At 39.4% G+C, this 20460-nt stretch overlaps 1 protein-coding gene across 1 annotated transcript in view; it reads left to right on the top strand.

The window, feature by feature from the left end:
* col27a1a (collagen, type XXVII, alpha 1a) overlaps window positions 1-20460 on the top strand; it is a 110509-nt gene that overhangs the window by 83184 nt on the left and 6865 nt on the right. The window contains exons 27-50 of the mRNA XM_084745830.1: window positions 18-71; window positions 1217-1270; window positions 8073-8126; window positions 8407-8451; window positions 9264-9308; window positions 10247-10300; window positions 12801-12854; window positions 13183-13236; window positions 13612-13665; window positions 13760-13813; window positions 14354-14461; window positions 14584-14637; window positions 14758-14865; window positions 14986-15039; window positions 15725-15778; window positions 16279-16335; window positions 16446-16499; window positions 16586-16639; window positions 17434-17487; window positions 18541-18594; window positions 18828-18935; window positions 19424-19531; window positions 19750-19857; window positions 19965-20018. Coding sequence (XP_084601956.1) covers window positions 18-71; window positions 1217-1270; window positions 8073-8126; window positions 8407-8451; window positions 9264-9308; window positions 10247-10300; window positions 12801-12854; window positions 13183-13236; window positions 13612-13665; window positions 13760-13813; window positions 14354-14461; window positions 14584-14637; window positions 14758-14865; window positions 14986-15039; window positions 15725-15778; window positions 16279-16335; window positions 16446-16499; window positions 16586-16639; window positions 17434-17487; window positions 18541-18594; window positions 18828-18935; window positions 19424-19531; window positions 19750-19857; window positions 19965-20018 — 1551 coding nt within the window. The remainder of the gene's footprint in view (window positions 1-17; window positions 72-1216; window positions 1271-8072; window positions 8127-8406; window positions 8452-9263; window positions 9309-10246; window positions 10301-12800; window positions 12855-13182; window positions 13237-13611; window positions 13666-13759; window positions 13814-14353; window positions 14462-14583; window positions 14638-14757; window positions 14866-14985; window positions 15040-15724; window positions 15779-16278; window positions 16336-16445; window positions 16500-16585; window positions 16640-17433; window positions 17488-18540; window positions 18595-18827; window positions 18936-19423; window positions 19532-19749; window positions 19858-19964; window positions 20019-20460) is intronic.

The following is a 20460-nucleotide window of genomic DNA, read 5'->3' as shown; positions in this document are numbered from 1 at the left end:
CTATGTTTATATGATAGGGTCACCCAGGGACACCAGGTGAGACTGGGCCTACAGGACCACCAGGAAGACCAGTGAGTCACCACTCTTTTGCTCATTTTGCACCTTTTCCCTTTTTTCCACTTGATCATGTTTTCAGATGATTGTGTTTAGTCAATGAGCCATATGGTTTATAACATCAGGGGCTACATTTAAGTTTAGCCTGAGGAATTAACTGTAAATAAAGATGGACGATGTGCCTCTACTGCCTCCCTTTGTACAAAATATGAAGCCAGGTTTTGAGCCAGATCAGGATCTATCTAGCGATCAGGATTTGAGGCCAACTCAACCATGAGAAAGGCTCGGCTGGCAATCACAATGTGAAACCCCTTCTTTATAACATCAGATAACCTATTAAAACCAAACTGATCAGAGAAATTAACACTTGAACAAATAAGAGAACCACCTAGAATGATAGAAACCAACTTTGAAAAAAATTATTTGCCATGTATTTTCAGGATTGATGACCTATATTGCAGCCAACCACCAGGGGGCGATCAAGATTTTTTTGCTTTATTTTTTTGGGAGCTATCATGTTGTCCATCTTTATATATGTCAGTGGTCTTTGAGTAGTATGTATGACTGCGTCAGAAAAAAAGCTCACAAACAAGAATACCCAAAAGGCTAAAGCATGAACAAAGACTTCTTTCAGTAACAGTTTCTGTGTCCAAAAAGCAGTTGTAGATGATAGTAGTGTGTAGTGTTAATACCCCACAGTCTGCAGCAGAGGTTTCCCTGAGCATGATGAGAGCTGGCGGCCTCCTGCTGAACCTGCATTACCTTCCTGTCAGTCAAAGGCCCAACACCTATAACCAATTAGAAGCTGCCCCTGCCCTCCAGATCCCCTCGCTGTGTCCTTGCCGCGGCCAGGTTTGACAGAGTGCGGGGCGGGCTGAGCGCTATTCGAAGGTGGGGGCCACTGAGCCACCAAAACAAACATAAATATGGGGCTCTGGGGTGCAGCAGGACAGGATTCCAGAGCAGACCCTTTAATTGGTGTGACTGACAGATCTAACAACAAACCCTATAGTATGTTCCCGAGGTCAGGCTGCCCCCCAGGGTCAACAACCAGGGGGCTCTGCGCTCTGTCAGTGTAAACCTTTGTTTTATCTCTCCTTCACTTTTTCCTTTACCCCCTCCTTTCTTTACCCCCTCATCCCCCTTTTCTTTTGTCCATCAGGGCCCTCCTGGAGCGACTGGACCAGCCGGTACCAGAGGACCCAAAGGCTTACGGGTAAGTTTGACGTTTCACACCTAGTTGACTGCTGCTCTGCAGTCAAAGGATCATAGTTCCCAGATCATAAACTTTGCAAAAGAGTGCATATTTGCATCACTTTGCTGTTTTTGTGTATGCTGTAATGTTTGTATATGAGCCATGTGCCATTGATATTGTTGAGCTGTTGGAAAAACTTAAGTAGGTGAACATAATGAAGTGATATGGAGCTGACTCTGGACTGACTGAGGTCATGGGTGTTTAATGGACATGGCTGCTTGCGTAACACAATCTGGGATTTAGAGTCAAAGCACGGGTCTGTTTCATCCGTTTTCAGAAGTCAGTGCTCATTATTACTCTTGGAAGAGCTCCAGTGATGTAAAACAAAAGGTTTTTATTACATATAAATGGAACAATGACTACTAGCTGTAGGAAAGCACCGCCGTCAGTCCAGCTACACGACATTTGTCGCGGAAAATGTGACCTAGGTTTTGTGGCTGTTCTAGATGGTGCTTTGCAGATAAATTTACCAAATTGGAGGGACATGATTAATGGATGGATAAGCAGCTTATCAGGTTTTTTCCAGGGGTTTCAATCATTCCAGGTTAGCAGAAGGTTTCCCACTCAAAACAGTATTCACAAAAACCACAGTGGAGCAGAATCAGATATAGAAACTCTGTTTCATATTATTCCCAAATGTCCTAAAGTTTTTAAAGGACAATTATATAATGGGATAGTGGGATTTTATGACAATATCATTCATTGTATGCTATAGTTCTATGTGGGTGAGAGACTAATTACAACTACTCAAATTACTGTAATTAAGTCATTTTTGGGGCACTTGTACTTTTATGAGCATCTTTTTCAAGTCTGTCAACTTTAGTATGCATTACACAAACAGTGATCAAATAGTAATTAAAACCATGACATAAAAGCTGCTGCTGGCACAGGTGTGGAGAGGTGACTGTGACCACTGACCAGAACAGCACAGGAGCTGGGAGTCATTTACACCGTAGATTTGAAGAAAAAGAAAGCCCTCTCAATAGAACGCCTGCTGATTGATAAATGATTGATAATAAAAAGTAACTAATACTCTGAGTAGTTTTTGAGAAGAATGCCTTTATTAACAGTATTGTAAATATTTTTTAATGTCAGTAGTTTTACTCATAATTGAATAATATTTCAGTAATGTAACACCACTAGTATAGTTAAGTAAACTGAGGTACATATTGATGCATCTCCAATACTGCAGGCTTCATCATAATGTTTCATTGTTGGTAATGAGTAACATGTAATGCATTTTCATGCATTTAAAATAGGCTCTGCTGCATTATTCATGATAATTATGTAAGAAGTCAAAATGCATTGAATCACAAGTTAAATTTGTCTGCTTTTGAAGGGGAAAAAGTATATGTTATATTAAAAGTAAGACATTTTGTTGAGTTCTGTTTTCACTGTGGAATGGAAGCAGTGAGTTTGCGTGCTATCAGCAGCTGTATGCAGCCACTATGCTTTAATTTAGACACACAAATTTGTTTCACTTTACTTAAAACATACAGTGATAACTTACGATATTGCATGAACCATTGTAGCACATTCTGGGATACAGGTTGGTTCACCTTCTCACATTAACACCAGAATGTATTTAATATCTCTTCATTGCCGCAATTTGTCTCATATGTTGATCAGAAATGTTATTAAAGGTTTGGGTGGGCCACAGAAGATTTTCAGATTTGAATTTGGGCTGTGTGGAATGGCTGCTCTAATTTATAACTAGTCAAGACCATCTATCAAGTTATTTGATCTTCATCATATTTTATTAGAAACCACATCTATATGTTTTATGGCTGTTGATATAATGCATCCGACAGAATTCTGTCTTTCTATGAGTGTAGTTAGCGATACACCTGTGCTTTTTCTATTAAAACATGTGAAACAGTTTGCAGTTTGCTGTGGGGAATAAAGTAGATCTACATGAATTTAAAATACGTCAAAAACGTTCAACAAAAACAAAACTAATATACTGTAGGTACAGGTGCCAGTATTCGCCTGAGATTTGTCAAATTACGGCTCTGCAGTCTCGATAAAAGTGAAAAAACATACAACTCCTGAGTATTTTTTGAGATGAAAACAAGGGCTGGAGAGCTGGAGTTTTAACTGGCTAAATACCACCAACAGAAATGCTACACCAGATAAATAATGTCGTTCATAAAATTTGGCCTCCGCAACAACATATGGCAAATGAATTTTTGTTCACAGAGAGTATTCAAGCGGACTGAAGTGGCAATAATTAATGACAGTAATGAATTTTGAGAGTCACGATGATGGCTGTTGCTATGGCAACGAGGCAGAATACAGTAATTCATTTTTGGGATCAGTTTTTCTTGACAGTTTCAGACACGCCTCGGCTTCTCCTGGCCATCATTTGCTCTCCTGTGGGGTTAAGACGCTGTCGCTGACCTTTGTCAAAGGTTTTTAAAAGATGCCCTCTTTCATTGCTGTGGTCCGCCGAGCCAGCTGCAAAGTGGGATTTGAGCTTCTTTATCTGAGGCGCCCATGGGAGACGGGTCTCGCTGTGGTTTGCCTGGACACACTCTCATGTCTCAAACTGTGTTTTCAGTTAATACTAATGTCAGCAATTTTTACTGCCAGTAAAGCTGCCTGCTGCTTTGTGACTTATGTTGACTAGTCCGAGCTGAGAAACCTGAATGTTGCCAGCCAGAAGACGTGGAGGTGTTTGTCTCACAGACAGTCCATGTGGGCAACCACAAACGCTCACTCATGTCTCACCAACAGTCCACAAGAAATGCTGCAGCTTTTACAATCTATTCATCATTTAAAGGGATACTTCAGATTATTTGAAGTGGGGTTGTATGAGGTACTTATCCATAGTCAGCGTATTACTTACAGTAAATGGCACTCAGCAAACCCCCAGTTTGCAGACACAGCAGGACTGCTGGTGTAAGAAGCTAAACAATCTACTGCTGTGGACAGGATCAGCAGCAAAAAAATATGCATTTAAGTGTACACTATATTTATATAAATCCTTGCCATCAGACTATTTGTTTTGACCAGAAACTGCCATTATATAGGTAAAATATTGCTCAATCAGACTCCTTTTCCAAAATCAGTTATTTAACCTTGGGAAACATGGGAGGTGCTGATCTACCCCTGCCTAGATCAGTTAGTTTGTTGGGGGGCCTGGAAACTGCCATCTACTGAAGTACCTCATACAATCCCACTGCAAAAAAACAAAACAAAACAAAGGAAAAAAACGTATCCCTTTAAGAGGTGCTACGAGAACTACTCAAGTCACTGAGTTATTTGCAAAAATCAAAACACTATAAAGTTTAATTTGTCATCTCTTTTGAAAGGGAAGATGTTTTGAAAGGTGATTTTAACACCGAATAAAACACCTTTGTGCTAAATGAGAGAGTGTACAACTTTTACACAGACTTCACCACCATGTCTTTTAGATGTTAGCCACTTGTCTTGAGGCGCAAGGCCTTAATGTTGACAGCAGCGTAACATCTGGCTTCACTCTCAGAGACATTGGCACCAGACTGTTTTCTAACATGGAAATACTGTGGAATCAGGCGAGAGATAAAAGTGCGTGTTGGCTTCAGAGCAGCTAGGCAGCATGTACCACTATCGTCTCTGTTTTTCTCTGTTTGTGTTTTATTTGCATGTTTAAAATCTTAAAGTAGTGGATGCCAGCCATGAGGAATCACCCGTCTGACTAATCATGCTTTGTATCTAATAACCCCAACTCCTCTGACCTACAAATCCTCAGCTAATGTCTTCCATATTGAAGAGCATATTAATCTCATCAGCCCTCCCCCTCGGCAGTCGCTGGTTGTTATTGAGCTAGTTTAAATAGATGTTTTTGATTGTTTAGAAATCATGCTCCTGGTGTTCCTGTTCTGCCTTTGTTTGAAAAGGTCACACACTTGTGTCACAAATTAATGTAACTCAGTGTAATTAATTGACTTTGAAGCGTAATATTTGAGTGAAACCATTTTTCCGGAGGCCTGTTAGGGTGGAATAGTTTCCCCTACACATCAGCTAATCTGGCTATGTAAACGCAAGCAGTGGGTAGCAGGTACCCCAGACAGGAATGTTAATGAGCGCTGCTTATCCAGCTCTATGTATAATAGGCTTATAGCACTTCGGCTAGCGGCGTTCTCCACGGGCCAAACTCCCACTGTGCTCAGTCATCAACCACTCACACTCCTGTGTGGCTGTCATGTCATATCTGCTTTCTCCTTTGAAATAATTAATGATGCTGAGAATATCACTGTTTGCCCCTTGTTATTTATAATCACTTTCAGCTAAGGCTGACCCATAGACTGGGTTGCACCAACAAAAGGTAATTTAATCTAAGATCAATTCTAATCAGAGTTTAGCAAAATTAGGTTTAACATGAATAAAATTAAGCAGAGCTCTGCGACACAATTAAAAAATTTTAATCTATATGGAGAGGTTTGCTTATCCAAATTTTAAAATAATAAAAAATAAATTCAAGTGCTACCCAGTGGGCCTAGTAAGTATAAAAAATGAGTGAAACTGTTAGGGCTTAACTTTTGTCCAATCTGTATTCCTTAAGAAAATGTTGCATTGTTTACTAACTAGCTAAAAAGTCATTGTTTGCAAGCTAGTTGAGAAAAATTAAGAAAACACTGCATGATTTGTCACCTAGCTAAAATGTTAAAAAAAAGAAAAAAAAGAAGAGGGTTCCTTTTTTGCAGGCTAGCTAAAAAGTTTTTTTTTAAAACTCTTGCTAGATAGATAAAAAGTCAACTAAACATTACATTGTTTGCCAGTTAGCTAGCCTATTCATTTTTGCTAGCTAGCTAAAACGTTAACTAAATGTTATACTGTTTACTAGATAGCTAAAAGTTAGCCTAGTTAGCCTACTCGTGATGGCTCTACAGAGGAGTTCTAATTTCTCTTTATTGAGAAGAAATTGTTGGCTGAACTGAGGTAAAAGAAAGAAGAGACAAATCATAAATCTTAGTTTTGTTGAGTTTATCCCTTAACTTTCTTTGAGGAACTTCATTATTTCTCCACATGCATCTCAAATAGGCTGCCATTTCAAATGACCCAGAATTAAAGTTAAACCAAGATTTAATGTGGTTTAAAAATGCAACCCAGCACATTATCAGCCGCTGAGTTAAGATCGTCACAGTGCCAGTGAGCCAGCATCTTCCACAGTTATGTGGATGAGAATAGTTGTGCAGGTGCAGAGCAGATGGACTGTATTGGTCCACTGCCTGGCTCCCATTTATTATCACTGCTCACTGGACTAGCGGGCCTTTAAGCACTTTAGATTGATTATGTTTGACAGTTGCACCCATGTAATCTAAACAGTCAGACTGCTCTGACAGTGTGTGTGTGTTTTAAGTGTCAACTGTATGTATCTGCCCAGCCTTTGTGCCCTGATTCTACAGTAGTATCAGATTAATACAAGTCACACCCCAGTAACTTTCACTACCCTAGAAGCTTCAGGTCTCCCTATAACGGGTATAAAGGGTTATAATAATACCCTTCAGGGACCAAGGACACTAAAAAATGAAGGCCCTTTAACCAGATTGACCTTTAACCATCATTAACCAGCAATTTATGCTCTGCTTGGTGCCAGACACTGGTGGCAATTCTGTTTAAGTCTATTGGAGATGCATGGAGATTAACACTAAAACCCAACATATTTATGTCATGTGGGCTTTGATTAAGAAATTTCACTAAATAATGAAAGTTGGTTTATAGGCATACTGTCATGATGCTCATGATGAGTGAAAAAAAGGAATTGCAAAGTGAAGTGTCCCTTGTACCTTGTGCATTACTGCCACCATCTTACTCAGAAAAAAAAACAATTAAATATTAATGAATAAAACAAGTATGAGGGCAAAAATTACTGGAAACTGTGTAAGCAAGATTAAAAGACTAGTATCCATGAAGTTAAAGGGACTATTCAATTGTTCAATAATGTTTACACTAAAAGCAATATTGGCAGTGATATTGAAAAGTAGCAAAAAATAATATTGCACATGATATCGACCGTGACATTGTACCTGATAGTAATAATGAAAAATTACAAATAATACCGGATGATATTAAACATAATTTTGTACAAGATATGAATGTAATTTTAATATGAAAAGAAATATTGCACATGGTAATGAACATAATGTGCAATATTCAAGACCCTTTTGCCCCATGTTTGCTGTTTATTTTACAATAATGACCCATTCACTGTACATTATCCTGATTCTTACATGGTTACTTTCAAAAAATATCAATTATTTGACACAAAACATTAGTTTTATAATAATGTTATTGATTTAAAAGTGATTTCTTTGCTCCTCCAGAGTCTATGATCAGAACTGTGTCCATATCAATGATCTGTTCTAGGTAGCAACAGAAGCAGCGGTTTGCTAAACAGAAGTAACAGACCTCAGAAAGCTGTAACTGACCGATCAGAGTCGAGTATCTAACAGAGCTGTGTGATAAATGATATTAAACTTAATATTGTACATGAAATAATAGTGAGGAAGTGGCATTACTTCATCAAAGGTCATATGACATAGAGGTGTTGGGTTTTAGTGTGCATCTCCATGCATCTGATGACCCATTCCTCTTTTTAAGTTTCCTTGATTCACCCTGAAAATTGTATTTAACAGGCGCAGGTTCACTGCCTGTGACATGGGGGTATTACTGACATCTGTGCACTGTACAGACATGTTTATTTACAGTGTGTTGTTGGCTGTCTGGCTGTGTTACAGTGACCTCTGTTGGTGAAGTGACAGCTGTCTTTGTGTTTCAGGGAGCGATTGGGCCTGACGGTCCACCAGGAGAGATGGGGTTAGAGGGCAAGCCGGTAAGAAATCTGATTTGATTGCTTGCATTTTTTGGAATTTCCTTGTTGATATACAAAGCTAGAAACAACACACAGACAGTAATGAGCACAAATTAGCATTTAATAGTGCAGAAATGATTTCCTTCTGCATAGTTAATGGATTCTTAAGAGGGAAAATATATCTTGGGCACCAAAAATAGCAAGCAGCACATCTTCTCCATCCACTCTGGAGGCAGGGAGTGTACAGTAAACTGACATGACTCACCACACGGCTATCTCTCATCCTTCCCTCTCTCCGCAGGGTTCTGATGGTCCTCCAGGAAAAATTGGTTTCCCTGGACCACAGGTAAAGCACCGGGGAACTTTTCCACTCCTTCCTCTCATATATTTTTTGGTGCTTATGTACCTCTGGAGAGGCGAGGCATCAGAATGATTTAGAAGAGCTGCGTGATACCAGCAGTGTGGAGGTCCACAGTCAGATACAACACATTAGTGTGGAGGAGAGGACTGTCCTTGTTTTCTACACACCGAGGGCCAGATTTATGTACACGTTTAATGTTGGGATTTGGGAATATTTACCCAGCATGCAATTAAATGACCTGGCTTTGCATGGATTCTAGTGATCTTTATGTTTAGGACAGTTTGTAAATCTAATGGAGCAAGGGTCAATTCATTAACTTTAATGAAATGAAAGAGATGGAGAAAGACATGAAATGACAAAAACAAGCTCTCAGTCTTGTGTTGTGGAATAGGCACATATTGTTTTTATGTGTTATTTCTAAGGCTGGGAACTGTTTAAAAAATTATGATACCAGTACCAATACCATACCCGTAAAGTGATACTTCTGATACCAGTTGAGTTCTTTACTTTATTACTTTATTCAGTACCCATCATGTGAATGACAGCATTTCTGAAATAATCATTCTGCATTTATTTTAATCAGATGCCACAGGTGTGTCGTATAGCCATACTTTTGAGTGTTCTGGTGGCATGTTGGTACAGACTACATGGGTTGTCTGGCCTTATGTGCTTATATATATATTTTTTATATCAAGTACAGTATTGAACTTTTTATGAACATCATAAATCACCAGCTAGCGAACCCTGATCTAATTGATCGTGTCCTACATTTTCTTCCTTTTATTATGTCCTTACAGGGGAAGATCGGAGAGTCAGGGGAAACTGGGCCTAAAGGTTTTCCTGTGAGTTCACTATACTCATATGTAGAAATAATATATAGTACATAATTTACGTAAGAGACATAGGGTGTTTTCACATCTGTAGTAGTTCTGATCCAGTACCTGCTCACACTGACTTCTGGCTAAAATGGTTTGTGCTGTTTTGTTTGGGCTGGTGTGAAAGCTGTCCTATAAACCCTGATGGGGACCAAACAACCGAACAGAGACTGCTTCAAAAGTTGGGACTTAGTCTGTTTCCAAGCAGACTCTGGTGGACTTCCTTTCAGGAACGAACCAACCTCATGATTGTATTATAGCAGATATGTCATTTCAAAAGCTTAACTACAAATAAATCCATCTGCTGATTGTGGATTCTGTTCAAGAAGTGATTGTATAAGCCATGCATCTACAGCGTATTTATCCAAATCATTTACATATCTATTCATCAGTGTGAGTATTTTCCCTGATCAGTATGTCAAAAGCTGTTAAAACTGCTTTGTCTGTATCCTACTCTGTAGACTGTGAAAGTGTATGACAGCAATCACTCAGTAATAAGCCCCAAATCATTACCTGTTTCCTCCTGTTAGTCATTATTCATAATATGCAGTTGGTTTTGCAGTTGATTCTGCATAAACTTCTGTCACTCACTGGCATTTGATTTCCACATGTGGGTCCAGATGATGCAAGATGACAGTCACCAAAACTGTCCAATCAGTGACTTCATGTGTAAAGAGTCCAAGTGAACTAATATGCAACAATGCATAATTTTTTCTTTCGTCTGGACCAAATGAGCCATACTACAGGTGTGAAGACATCCAAAACAAGCTTAATATGTATAATATATAATGCTCTGTTAGTTAATGCATGTTGGAAACTATTAAATGCTTTACATGCGCTGTATCTGTGACATGATGTTTGGGCATGTACATGTACTTTGAACTCACTTACCTTTCTGTCTCCAGGGTATCCAAGGGCCCTCAGGACCTCCAGGGGACAAGGGAATAGCAGGCGAGCCAGTAAGACCCTCCAACCGTCTCTCAATCCTGTCGTATATTTCACTCCAGTTTCCTCACCTTCTCTGCAACTTTACATTTCCCCTCACATGTCTTGACCTCCTCACATGCCTCGGTGTCTTTCCCTCTCTCTCACCTTCTGTTTCCTTGTTGGAAAACAGACTCTTTTACAGTAGTCTTACTTTTTCCTCTCCATTTTTCATAACCATACATACTCATTTTATTAGATTCTCTTTGGCAACAAACAACACCCTGGTCCTCTCCTGCCAACCGATTTACCGCCAAAATATCACAGCCAGGAGGGAGTTTATGAGACATATTTCAGTTTTTAATAAGAATATATTCGCCTGTATTAAATGTTTCCTCCACAGCAGCCAGATAATTGTCTCATCCTTCACACATCTGTGCTGTAGTGGCAGGAGAGTGAACTATGAGCACGCTGGATACTACTGAATAGACAGTTTGTGGATAAAAAAAAAGAGATTATTAATAGAAGTGCTAAATTGCTGAACTAGCAAACAAGGAAAAATTTATGTGATTATTGCCATGATGGATAAATTTTTTCTTGTAAAAGATTTTCTGCTCTTCATGTGGTTTTTAGTTTAGGCGTAGTAAAAATGGCAGAACAGTGAAAGAGGGATTTAAAAAATGCGTCAGTTTGCACGCTCGCTGAGTTTAGCTCTCCGACCCATTCGCTCTTTGTTTTCATTGGTATGAATGAATCACAGGCTAATATTCTCCTGTTTCCGATTAAATTAAACATTGGCCTCTACTGTAGCCATTAGTGTCTCAAGGGGGCACTTAGGCAGCTGAATACAGTTTACTTCATACAGCAAACTGTTTATGCCAAATATAAAACTGCATACACAGATGTAACATATGATGTCCATCATCATATTGGTTATAAGTTATAGAATGTGTGTTTTTGTAAGTTATTAACAGTTTGTTGACTATTAACTTAAAGGATTCAGACAAGCTATTGTGGTTCCCTATAAATGAAGATTCAATTACAGCAGGCGGATGAAGTGGAGTTGCCTAGCAACCACCTATAAATATGATTGTTTCCCTGTATACATTGATCAAAATCAACTTTTTCTCTCCGAATTATTCTCCATCTCTTGTGCTGCACAGCTGCTTTCAGTGAAAGATACACTGATATAAAAACGCTCCTGAGCCCTGATGTTAACTCTTTCTTTAGGCTCGTAAACAGTAGAATATTAATTAAAGGGGCAGTTTGCCACAAAAAAAAATGTTTCCTTGTTTTGGTGTGAGTTGCTGAGTTTTGGAGATCAGCTGAAAAGATGTCTGCCTCTTCTCAAATATAATGGAACTAGATGGGACTTGGCTAAAATACTTTTGAAAAACTCAGCAGGTATGTCTCTTTCCAGAAATCACAACTCAGTACTCAAAACAAATCACAGACCTTATTGTGAGTGGTTTAGGAACTGTATCCCAACGCTGGCTAGCTCAGTGGTGCTAATGTTACAGCTCAGCCAAGGAGGACACCATTAATGTTTACATCTACGAGCCTCTCATCCATGAGCAGGTGCACACAGATCGGGGGACATTGTTGTGTCGTTCTCTCCTGATTTAAAAAAAATGACTTTTAGCAGAGAGATAGAACAAAGATGGACAGAACAGTAGTGTCTGTACACAACAACAAACAAACAGACAGCTCCTCTATCTCATCTCCCTCTTCATCTCCTTGCAGTTCTCATGCATTATGGTGCGTTCAATTTTAACTGGAAAAGTCAGAATTTCTGAGTTCGCAGATGGAAATCTCAACAGTATGTTGTTAATAAATATAGATATAAGTTGTCACGTCCATTACTACGAGAAAACATGAATATTGCGCAACATATATATGACATCATTATATAGACTCCAGCATCCCTGGTAGGAGGAGGTTCTATGTGAAATTTAATTTAAAAAGAAACAGAGGAATTAAACTTGAACTAGTCATTTTGATTTGTGTGAACTGAACTTCAGGTTAACTCTTGTGAAGTGTGAACTTGCACAACACTGTCAGTAGAAACAGTGCAAGTGCTGTTATATACAAGAGAAGGCGGACATCTCTCAGCCTGATATCTCCAAAAATCGGCAACTTACACCAAAACTGTGTAGATGGATAACTACTGCAGCAGGAAAGAGGAAAAATATGTATTTTGATTGATTTTGGGGTCCACTGTCCCTTTAAAGACCACACATGTGACTTCAATTATGCCATCACTATTGTTTGGGCTGGATGCAAGTCAACCAGAGAACAAACATTATTCATATGCACTGAGATTAAGAACTATTCATGGCAAAGTTTCAATGTTTTAGAAGCACAATTAGTGACACAGTCATTGTTTTCAGAGCCAAACTGTGAACAGATGGTTTACTGTTGGCTCATCCACCATCAACATTGAGCGAGCATTTCCCATTTCTGATGCTTTTTTATCTGACGTTGATTTGCATTAAGTATCCCTCATCATTCAAAAATTTGTGTTGTCGCCTGTAGGGACCATCTGGGCCACCAGGGACGGTGGGGTTGTTGGGAGAAATCGGTCATAAGGTGAGAGAGACTGGTCTTCATCTGCATGCGCACACAAAGCCTATTGTGAACACTAAATGATTAAATATGTGACATCTGTTGTTCACCTGACACCAGTGAATCAATAATGCTCTCCGATTGAGGTAATCTGCCCAATTAAACAAATTAAACCACATTACAAAGGTGCTCTCTCGCTCTTTTCCTCTCCCATCTCTCATGACAATACGTAATGGAACTCGCCCCAAAGATATTGTTCGTAGTTAATGCCAGAGAGTCATTAGCCTTTAATTTTTGTCCAAAATCATTCAACATTTTCCTTTCTCCTTCTTCCCTTTACGTCTTTATAAAGGGTCCTCCAGGCAAGGCGGGAGAACCAGGATTGCCAGGCGAGCCAGGAGAGAAGGTGAGACAATATACAGTTTCCTTATGGGTGCTGGGAATCCTTGAAAACACTTTTAAAACACAATTTTAGTATAATGTTGTCAAGCTTTGAAAAGTGCTTAGGTTTCGGATAAAGTGCTGGGGCCTAATCATTTTAGAATATACAAAAGGTATATAAATATGTTGTTTACCACTGCTGTAAGGTGATGGAAACTCTTGATAATGCTTGAAAAGTGTTTGAATTTAACTTTGGAAAAGGTGTCGGAACCCTGAAAATACTGCATTGCTTAATTTGATCACATGACATTGATTAATTTCAAACAAATACACAAGAAAGACTATTGAAAGAATATTGTCTGTGCCCTGATGTGGTCACGTCTGTGTCTGTGTGTGTCAGGGAGCCATTGGACCTCCTGGGAACATCGGAGAGCAGGGACTGATGGGACAGCGGGTACGTTTATCAGCATTAAATTATCAAATAGTTTGCGTCTCTCACAGGTGCAGCTTTTCATTTCATTAACTTTTGTATTTGTGTGTGACAACAGGGAGAGCCCGGCCTAGAGGGAGAAGCTGGTCCAGCTGGTCCCGATGGAACCAAGGTGACATATTTACTTAAAATGTCCTGGATTTTGTTGTTATTAGGATATGGAGACGCAAAAACACAGCCTCGTACTGCTCTAGTCATCTTAGGCTTTGTTGCACCAAGAATGATTCATTTTTGAATACAGTTAAATCATAGCTTAACTTTAAATTGCATTGCACTAAACTTGTTAACAAATGAATGAAATTAAGAAGGATTTAATCGAATCCTGTTGCACCAAAACTTACCTGAGGAAGTTTAACTTTTGAAACAGTTTGTTAACTTTTTGGCTAACAAGCAAACGATGGGCCTATAATGTTTTTTGGTTCGTTTTTGTTACTTTTACACTAGCTAGCAAACAATGTGACATTTCGTTAACTTCTTAGATAGCTGGCAATAATGAAATGTTTCTTGAAGAATACAGACAAGCCGAAAGTTAACGGTTTCTGTTTTATATGTAGTAGCTTAGTAATTATGAGCTCAAAAGTTCCATTTGAAGGCCATTTGTGCATTATGAGTTGAGAAATTTAATTTCATGTTTTTGTGGGCATATTCTCAGGGTGAAAAAGGCGACATGGGTCAGGAAGGCGACAAAGGAGAAAAAGGTGAAACTGGGCTAAAGGGAAAGGACGGCCCACCTGGAAGTCCTGGACTCCCTGGCGTCAGAGTAAGTGGTCTGTCTTTCTGGTCAAATTCATACACTCAGACACATTTTTTTGCAAACAGATTTTCTCAGACTGTCAAACCTCACCTGAAGCTGTGTTTTTTGTTTTGTTTTTTTCTCTGAAGGGTCCGGAAGGGAAACCTGGCAAAATTGGGGAAAGAGGCAAACAAGGGCCAAAGGTATGAAACATCAAATCACCTCTGATGGTTGTTGCTTAGAAACCAAAAGGATGCACATGCAGTGACACAGAAGCTCTGTATGGTTATCTATTCTGTAAATTGTTCTTTGTGGATGTTCAGGGTGCCAAAGGTCATCAAGGTCACCTTGGGGAGACTGGGCCAGTGGGGAAGACTGGACCACCGGGTTTTGTTGGGCAGAAGGGGTCCAGAGGAACAATCGGACACGTGGTAAAGTGGAACAGTAATGATACAGATATTTATCATTCATTTTCATAATAATTCTGAATGCAGTCGAATGTTCTGAATTACATACAGTGAGACTGAAGACACAACATGTGTTTTCTTTAGGGAGCTCCTGGTCGAATGGGTCAACAGGGGGAAACTGGTATTGCAGGTTATGAGGTAAGATTACCTTACTGTAAGTAAGTACCTGCATGTGAATGGACACTAAACATTAAACAAGTGTGTTACAGAGATTTGAATTTGGTGTATAATTTAAAGGACTAATATGTAGGATTTAGTGGCATCTAGCGATGAGCTCACAGCTTGCAAAGACCTCAACTGACCCTCCCCTTCCAAGTGCGTTGGAGAAGTTAAAAAAACCTGTGAAAAATGAGAAAGGCCCTCTCTAAAGCTGGTGTCTGGTTCAACTATGTTGGGCTATTGTATGGCGGTATACTTATGAATATTATATCCCATTTCTGACAGATTCATGCACACTGGACCTTTTATACCATGACAATATAACTAAAGCAGTGCTGAAGGAAGATTATTACTTGGTCAAAATTCAGCTGGTAGGAAGACCATTGCAAGAAACTGGCTTGATTGAGGTTAGATATAGTGGAGGAAATATCTGTGATGGAAAAATTACTTATTTTCTAAAATTGAAAGATGTGTTTAACAGAAAATGGGGAAAACTGTTTAGCTTTATGAAATAAAGACATCAACACTATGATTTACCGTATAACAGCTTTAATAAGCAAATAATACAGTAAACTCAATATGTTCTTTGTTTTACTTGTGTATGTATAAACACAATAAAAACTAAAGTGATGAAAAAAACAATTTCTTGTGTTTGTCTTTGCAGGGTCATCAGGGACCACAAGGCCCCATGGGGCCTCCAGGACCAAAAGGTGAAAAGGTACACCTCGTTTACTTTACGTGTAACACTGAACTCTTATTCTTAATCCTTATCTTGAGCATCTCGGTCTGTTCCCAGGATACTGTACATATTCCAGCACCAGTTTGGATTGAACACAAATCACCTGACATGGATCAATAACACCAAATGTTTTTCATTGAGCTGAAGTGAAACAAGCATCCCAGAATGTACCTCTCTCTGTAGGCAGCTTGTACTGATCAATCTTGTTTTGATACCTCAGTGACTTTATCAGAGACGACATATTGTTTACATATCGTGGATTTTATTACACACAAAGGCAGAGAGAGCTGATTTGACATACACAGAGAGGAGATTACTGTAACACATTACAATCTGAAAGAAGGCGTACACAAAGCAAACTTTCCAACACATGTAACACTTTAGGAAAGGTTTAAATAGGTAGATACAGTGTACTGAGACATCAGGGATGCGTGTCTTATATAAAACATCCACATTATTGTTTTCATTTTCATCCGCAGGGCGAGCAGGGAGATGATGGGAAAGTAGAGGGTCCTCCTGGTCCTCCAGGTGACATCGTAAGTCACACCTGACTTACTTTTTTTTCCCTCCTTCTACTCTTTGTCTGCTATAATGTTGCAGAAACCAAATGATTTGTTGGCCACTCATATATTTCTTGTTTCATCAGGGTCCTCCAGGTGACAGAGGAGAGAGGGGGGAATCAGGAGATCCTGGGTACAAAGTACGTACCATCACTGCAGGTGGTTTTAAAATGATTTATTTAGATATTTGAGATCATGAGGTCAATATTATGTTATTCTGTTTCAGGGTCAGATTGGTGTGGATGGAGAGAGAGGCCGACCTGGAGCTCCTGGACAACCTGTGAGTGTCAAAGTTTGTGATTTCTAAACACAGTTCTGTCATGAAAGGGAGTTGTTTGAAAAGTATGAGGTACTTATCTATAGTCAGTGTATTACCTAGAGCAGATACTGGTTGGGTCTGCACAAAAGCTATTTTAGCCACCTAAAAAATTCAATACAAAAAATCCAGATAGCATTTTACCACTGGACACTGCCTTTATATGAGCCTGTCCAAACCAACCAAACTCCATGGGTGTAATCAGTAATTTTACCTTGCAGAAAACGGGAGCTGTTGGTCTCCCTCCGCCTTGATCTATTAGTTTCTTTCTCTTATTGTTTGACTTCTATGTTTTAAAAGGACAGTTTGTATTCTCAGAAGTCACACAATAACACAAACTAACTCACAGATTGAGTCAGAGGTCGACCAGCAACTCTTGTGTTCTGCGAGGTAAAATGACTGATTTCGGCCATGGAGTTTGGTTGGTTTGGACAGAGTGATATTTGGCTTGCACAATGGCAGTTTCCTGACAGAAAATGTTGTCTGACTGCAGTGTAAAGGAGTGAAAATATTCTAAATAAACTGTATGCTTAAACTAGATGGACCTTTGTTTAAGTGCCTAAAATACCCTTTGTTACTGACCTTGTCCACATCAGCTGAGGGCATGTCATCATGTCGACATCTTCTGTTGGTAATACACTGACTATCAATAAATACCTCATACAAACCCACTTCAAAAAATTGGAACTATCCCTTTAAGTCTGCATAAACAACCAGCAGGTGTGCTCACACAGGTCATCTTTACGATTTCATTTCAGGGACAGCCTGGACCTCGTGGGCAACAAGGACCTAAAGGGGCCAAAGGAGATCAAGTAAGCATGTCAAAACAACAACATTTTGTGTGTTTGTGTGTGTGGTTGCGGGTGATTGTGCCTCTGCGTGCATAGGTGAAGAGTTATAGTTTAGTATGCTGCCCTGTTTACTGTCTGTATTGTGTTTGCTTCAGTCCAAATTGTTGCTCCTTCCTATTGTTCAACCTTTCAGGAGAGCTTTAGATACAGAATGTTTAAACTTTTATGTGGTGAAAGCAGACAAAGGAGACTGCAGCACATTGTTTAATTCACAGCCAGCGAGCACAATACTGTGTCTTCATCAGAGTCAAAGTCAACAAAGACATGACGCAAGCAACATATATAGTTAACCTAGGGTACAGGGTTTCAAATCCACTGGATAATGAATCCAAGGGAGGGAGCTGCTGTAGTTAGTGTCCGAGTAACCTGTATGCTCCAGTCCCTTTTGTTCTTGTTTTGAAAATTGCATAAATTAGAGTTTTTGCTAGCTACAACCCAATGGTCAAGTGTGGTTTTATATGATGGACGGGGCCAAGTAGTTGCCCAGAATTGCATTTATTTGGATAAATTCATGTCATCCCCCCAACCCCCCACCCAATGCATCACCACAATTGTGTGCATTGGGCGCATGCTTCATTGATTCAGTTCATCCACTTACCTTAAGCTTTTATTCTTATATTTATGGTGCTTATGTTAGGTATTATGTCCTGTTTATGCCTATATTTTTTTAGTGTTAACCCCATTGAGTTTATGTGTAATGAAATGAGCTGTATAAATAACATTGCCCTTCCCAATCTTGGGGCTGCAACAACATCTAATCTAATAAAGCAGAGATCCAACAGAAACATCTAGTAAAGAGCTCATTAATCAAGCTGAAAGGGCTGTAATAATACTGTACTTTTGTGCTGTCATTTGCTGTTTTTGGCTTAAGAAAGAAATGCCATGCTGGTCACTAGTATGTGGTTAAATGTTGCTGTAGGTCATTGGCAGTGACACACGATGACCAGCAGATGTGGAACAGTCAAAATCAATAATAATCTTATTTCACTTTAAAAATATTTTCTCTCTCCTAAGGGTCAAAAAGGCAAAAAGGGTCAGCCAGGACAAAAAGGAACCAGAGGAACTGAGGTAAGTCCACACTTCTCCATACTGTACATCCACACCTACTTAAGTGAATTACAGTATTCCATTACAAAAAACATGTTTCGCAAAAACTCTCAGTCATTACGAAATGTGCATTCCTGACTAGACTACTTGAAAACGGGGATGGGGAACAGATGTCATAATAGATTAAGCTTGACAGTAAAAAAAAAAAAAAAAAAACTGTAGCAGATTTCTTAAAAGTCCTGTCTTCTCCTCAGGGTATGGGTGGTCCTCCTGGTCCCAGAGGCGTGGTGGGCCGTGAGGGACAGGAAGGCGTGCCTGGGATGGACGGAGTCCCAGGAAAGGATGGCAGCAAAGGCATGCCGGTGAGGAATCTATTCTTTTTTTTTAACCTTGTTTATCCTATAAACACAATACTGTATAACTTTTCTATCTTGAGGCTTAGATATTTATCAGTCTACACAATGCAAGTGTGTTGGACACGACAAACAATTTGCAATGTTTAGAGACTCATCCCTTTGGAATCATGAATATAATCAGCAGAATTCATGGCTCTTTATTAAATTATGAGATATAACGTGTTAAAAGTTGACATTTTTACCTGAGAATGGAGTCAGAATGAAGCTTAGAGTGCCAACAATGTAAAGGTCTCATCATCTGGTGAGCATGAATGCATGAAGTGAATTTCATGGCAAACTGCCCTGTAGATTTCCTGCAATCTGGACCAAAGTAATGAACGGATAGTTGGGCAGACTATTATCGACATTTTAAGTGTTAGCAAGGCAAAAGTTTGTTTATTGTTTGGGTTAGGAGTGATTCTCATTCATCTTCCTTTCATGATCTGTCTATCTAGGGAGAACATGGTGATGATGGGGAGACTGGTCTTCCTGGCAAAACTGGCCTGCGTGGTAAAACTGGCGTTCCAGGACTCCCAGGAGAACAGGGGACTATTGGACCAAAGGTAAGAGGGAAACGTAGAATGCTGTAAAATTCATCCAGGCTGACAATACATGAACAAGTACAATTACTATAATGAAATGCATGTGATTGAGGAAGATATAATGATAGATATACAGTAATATGTTGACATGCAAGACATAATTACCACATGACAGCAGAAATAATCATTTAACTTCCTGATCTAGGCTCAGTCATTTGGTCATTTATCTGTCCATCCAGGGTGAGCAGGGTCTTCGTGGCCAAAGTGGATCTCCAGGAAAAAGAGGCTTCAAAGGTGGAATGGGACTACCAGGGCCACAAGGAGACCAAGGACCTAAAGGACAACCTGTGAGTATCAGCCACAGTTACAAACAGTTAAACATGCTGTGCGTGACATTTTACATGTCTCTCTTTGGAGATGCAATGTTCCGATTGTTGGCTAAATTCTTCTCCAGGGTGACGCTGGGGAACCAGGATTTCCAGGAATTCTGGGAGTTTTCGGACCAAGGGTAAGTCCAGCACCAAACAGAAGCCTATCTTCCACAATCACACACATTTCAGGCTCAGCCTTTAAAAAAACGGCCTGGGTTTCAATCCTAAATCTTCATCTTTAAAAAGTAGGCACCAAAGTATTTGTTGCTTCTCAGCCAGTCAGCCACAGAGGCACCAAATACAACAGTAAAGCCCAGTAATCAAAGACAAGTATAGCTGATTTAATGTAATATGGCCCTCTCTGCTATAGATTACCCAGTCCCATAAATCACACATAAAATCACAAACACACTGTAATAATAAATGTGACTTCTTGTTGTTGTATGGTTTGTTGGTTTTGAGTTATACAGTCTGGTGTGCAGAGTTTATATCCTGTACCAGAAAACTTTCACTAAAAAGAAAACACACTCAATAAATTGTATTTATCTGTCACTGAGGGACTACTAAACTCAAGTTCAA

The sequence above is a fragment of the Lutjanus erythropterus genome, chromosome 20, assembly GCF_056507025.1.
Source record: "Lutjanus erythropterus isolate fLutEry1 chromosome 20, fLutEry1.hap2, whole genome shotgun sequence".
NCBI classification, from domain to species: domain Eukaryota; kingdom Metazoa; phylum Chordata; class Actinopteri; order Lutjaniformes; family Lutjanidae; genus Lutjanus; species Lutjanus erythropterus.
Note: the sequence above shows the minus strand (reverse complement) of the source record. Positions and strands in the feature narration are given on the sequence as shown.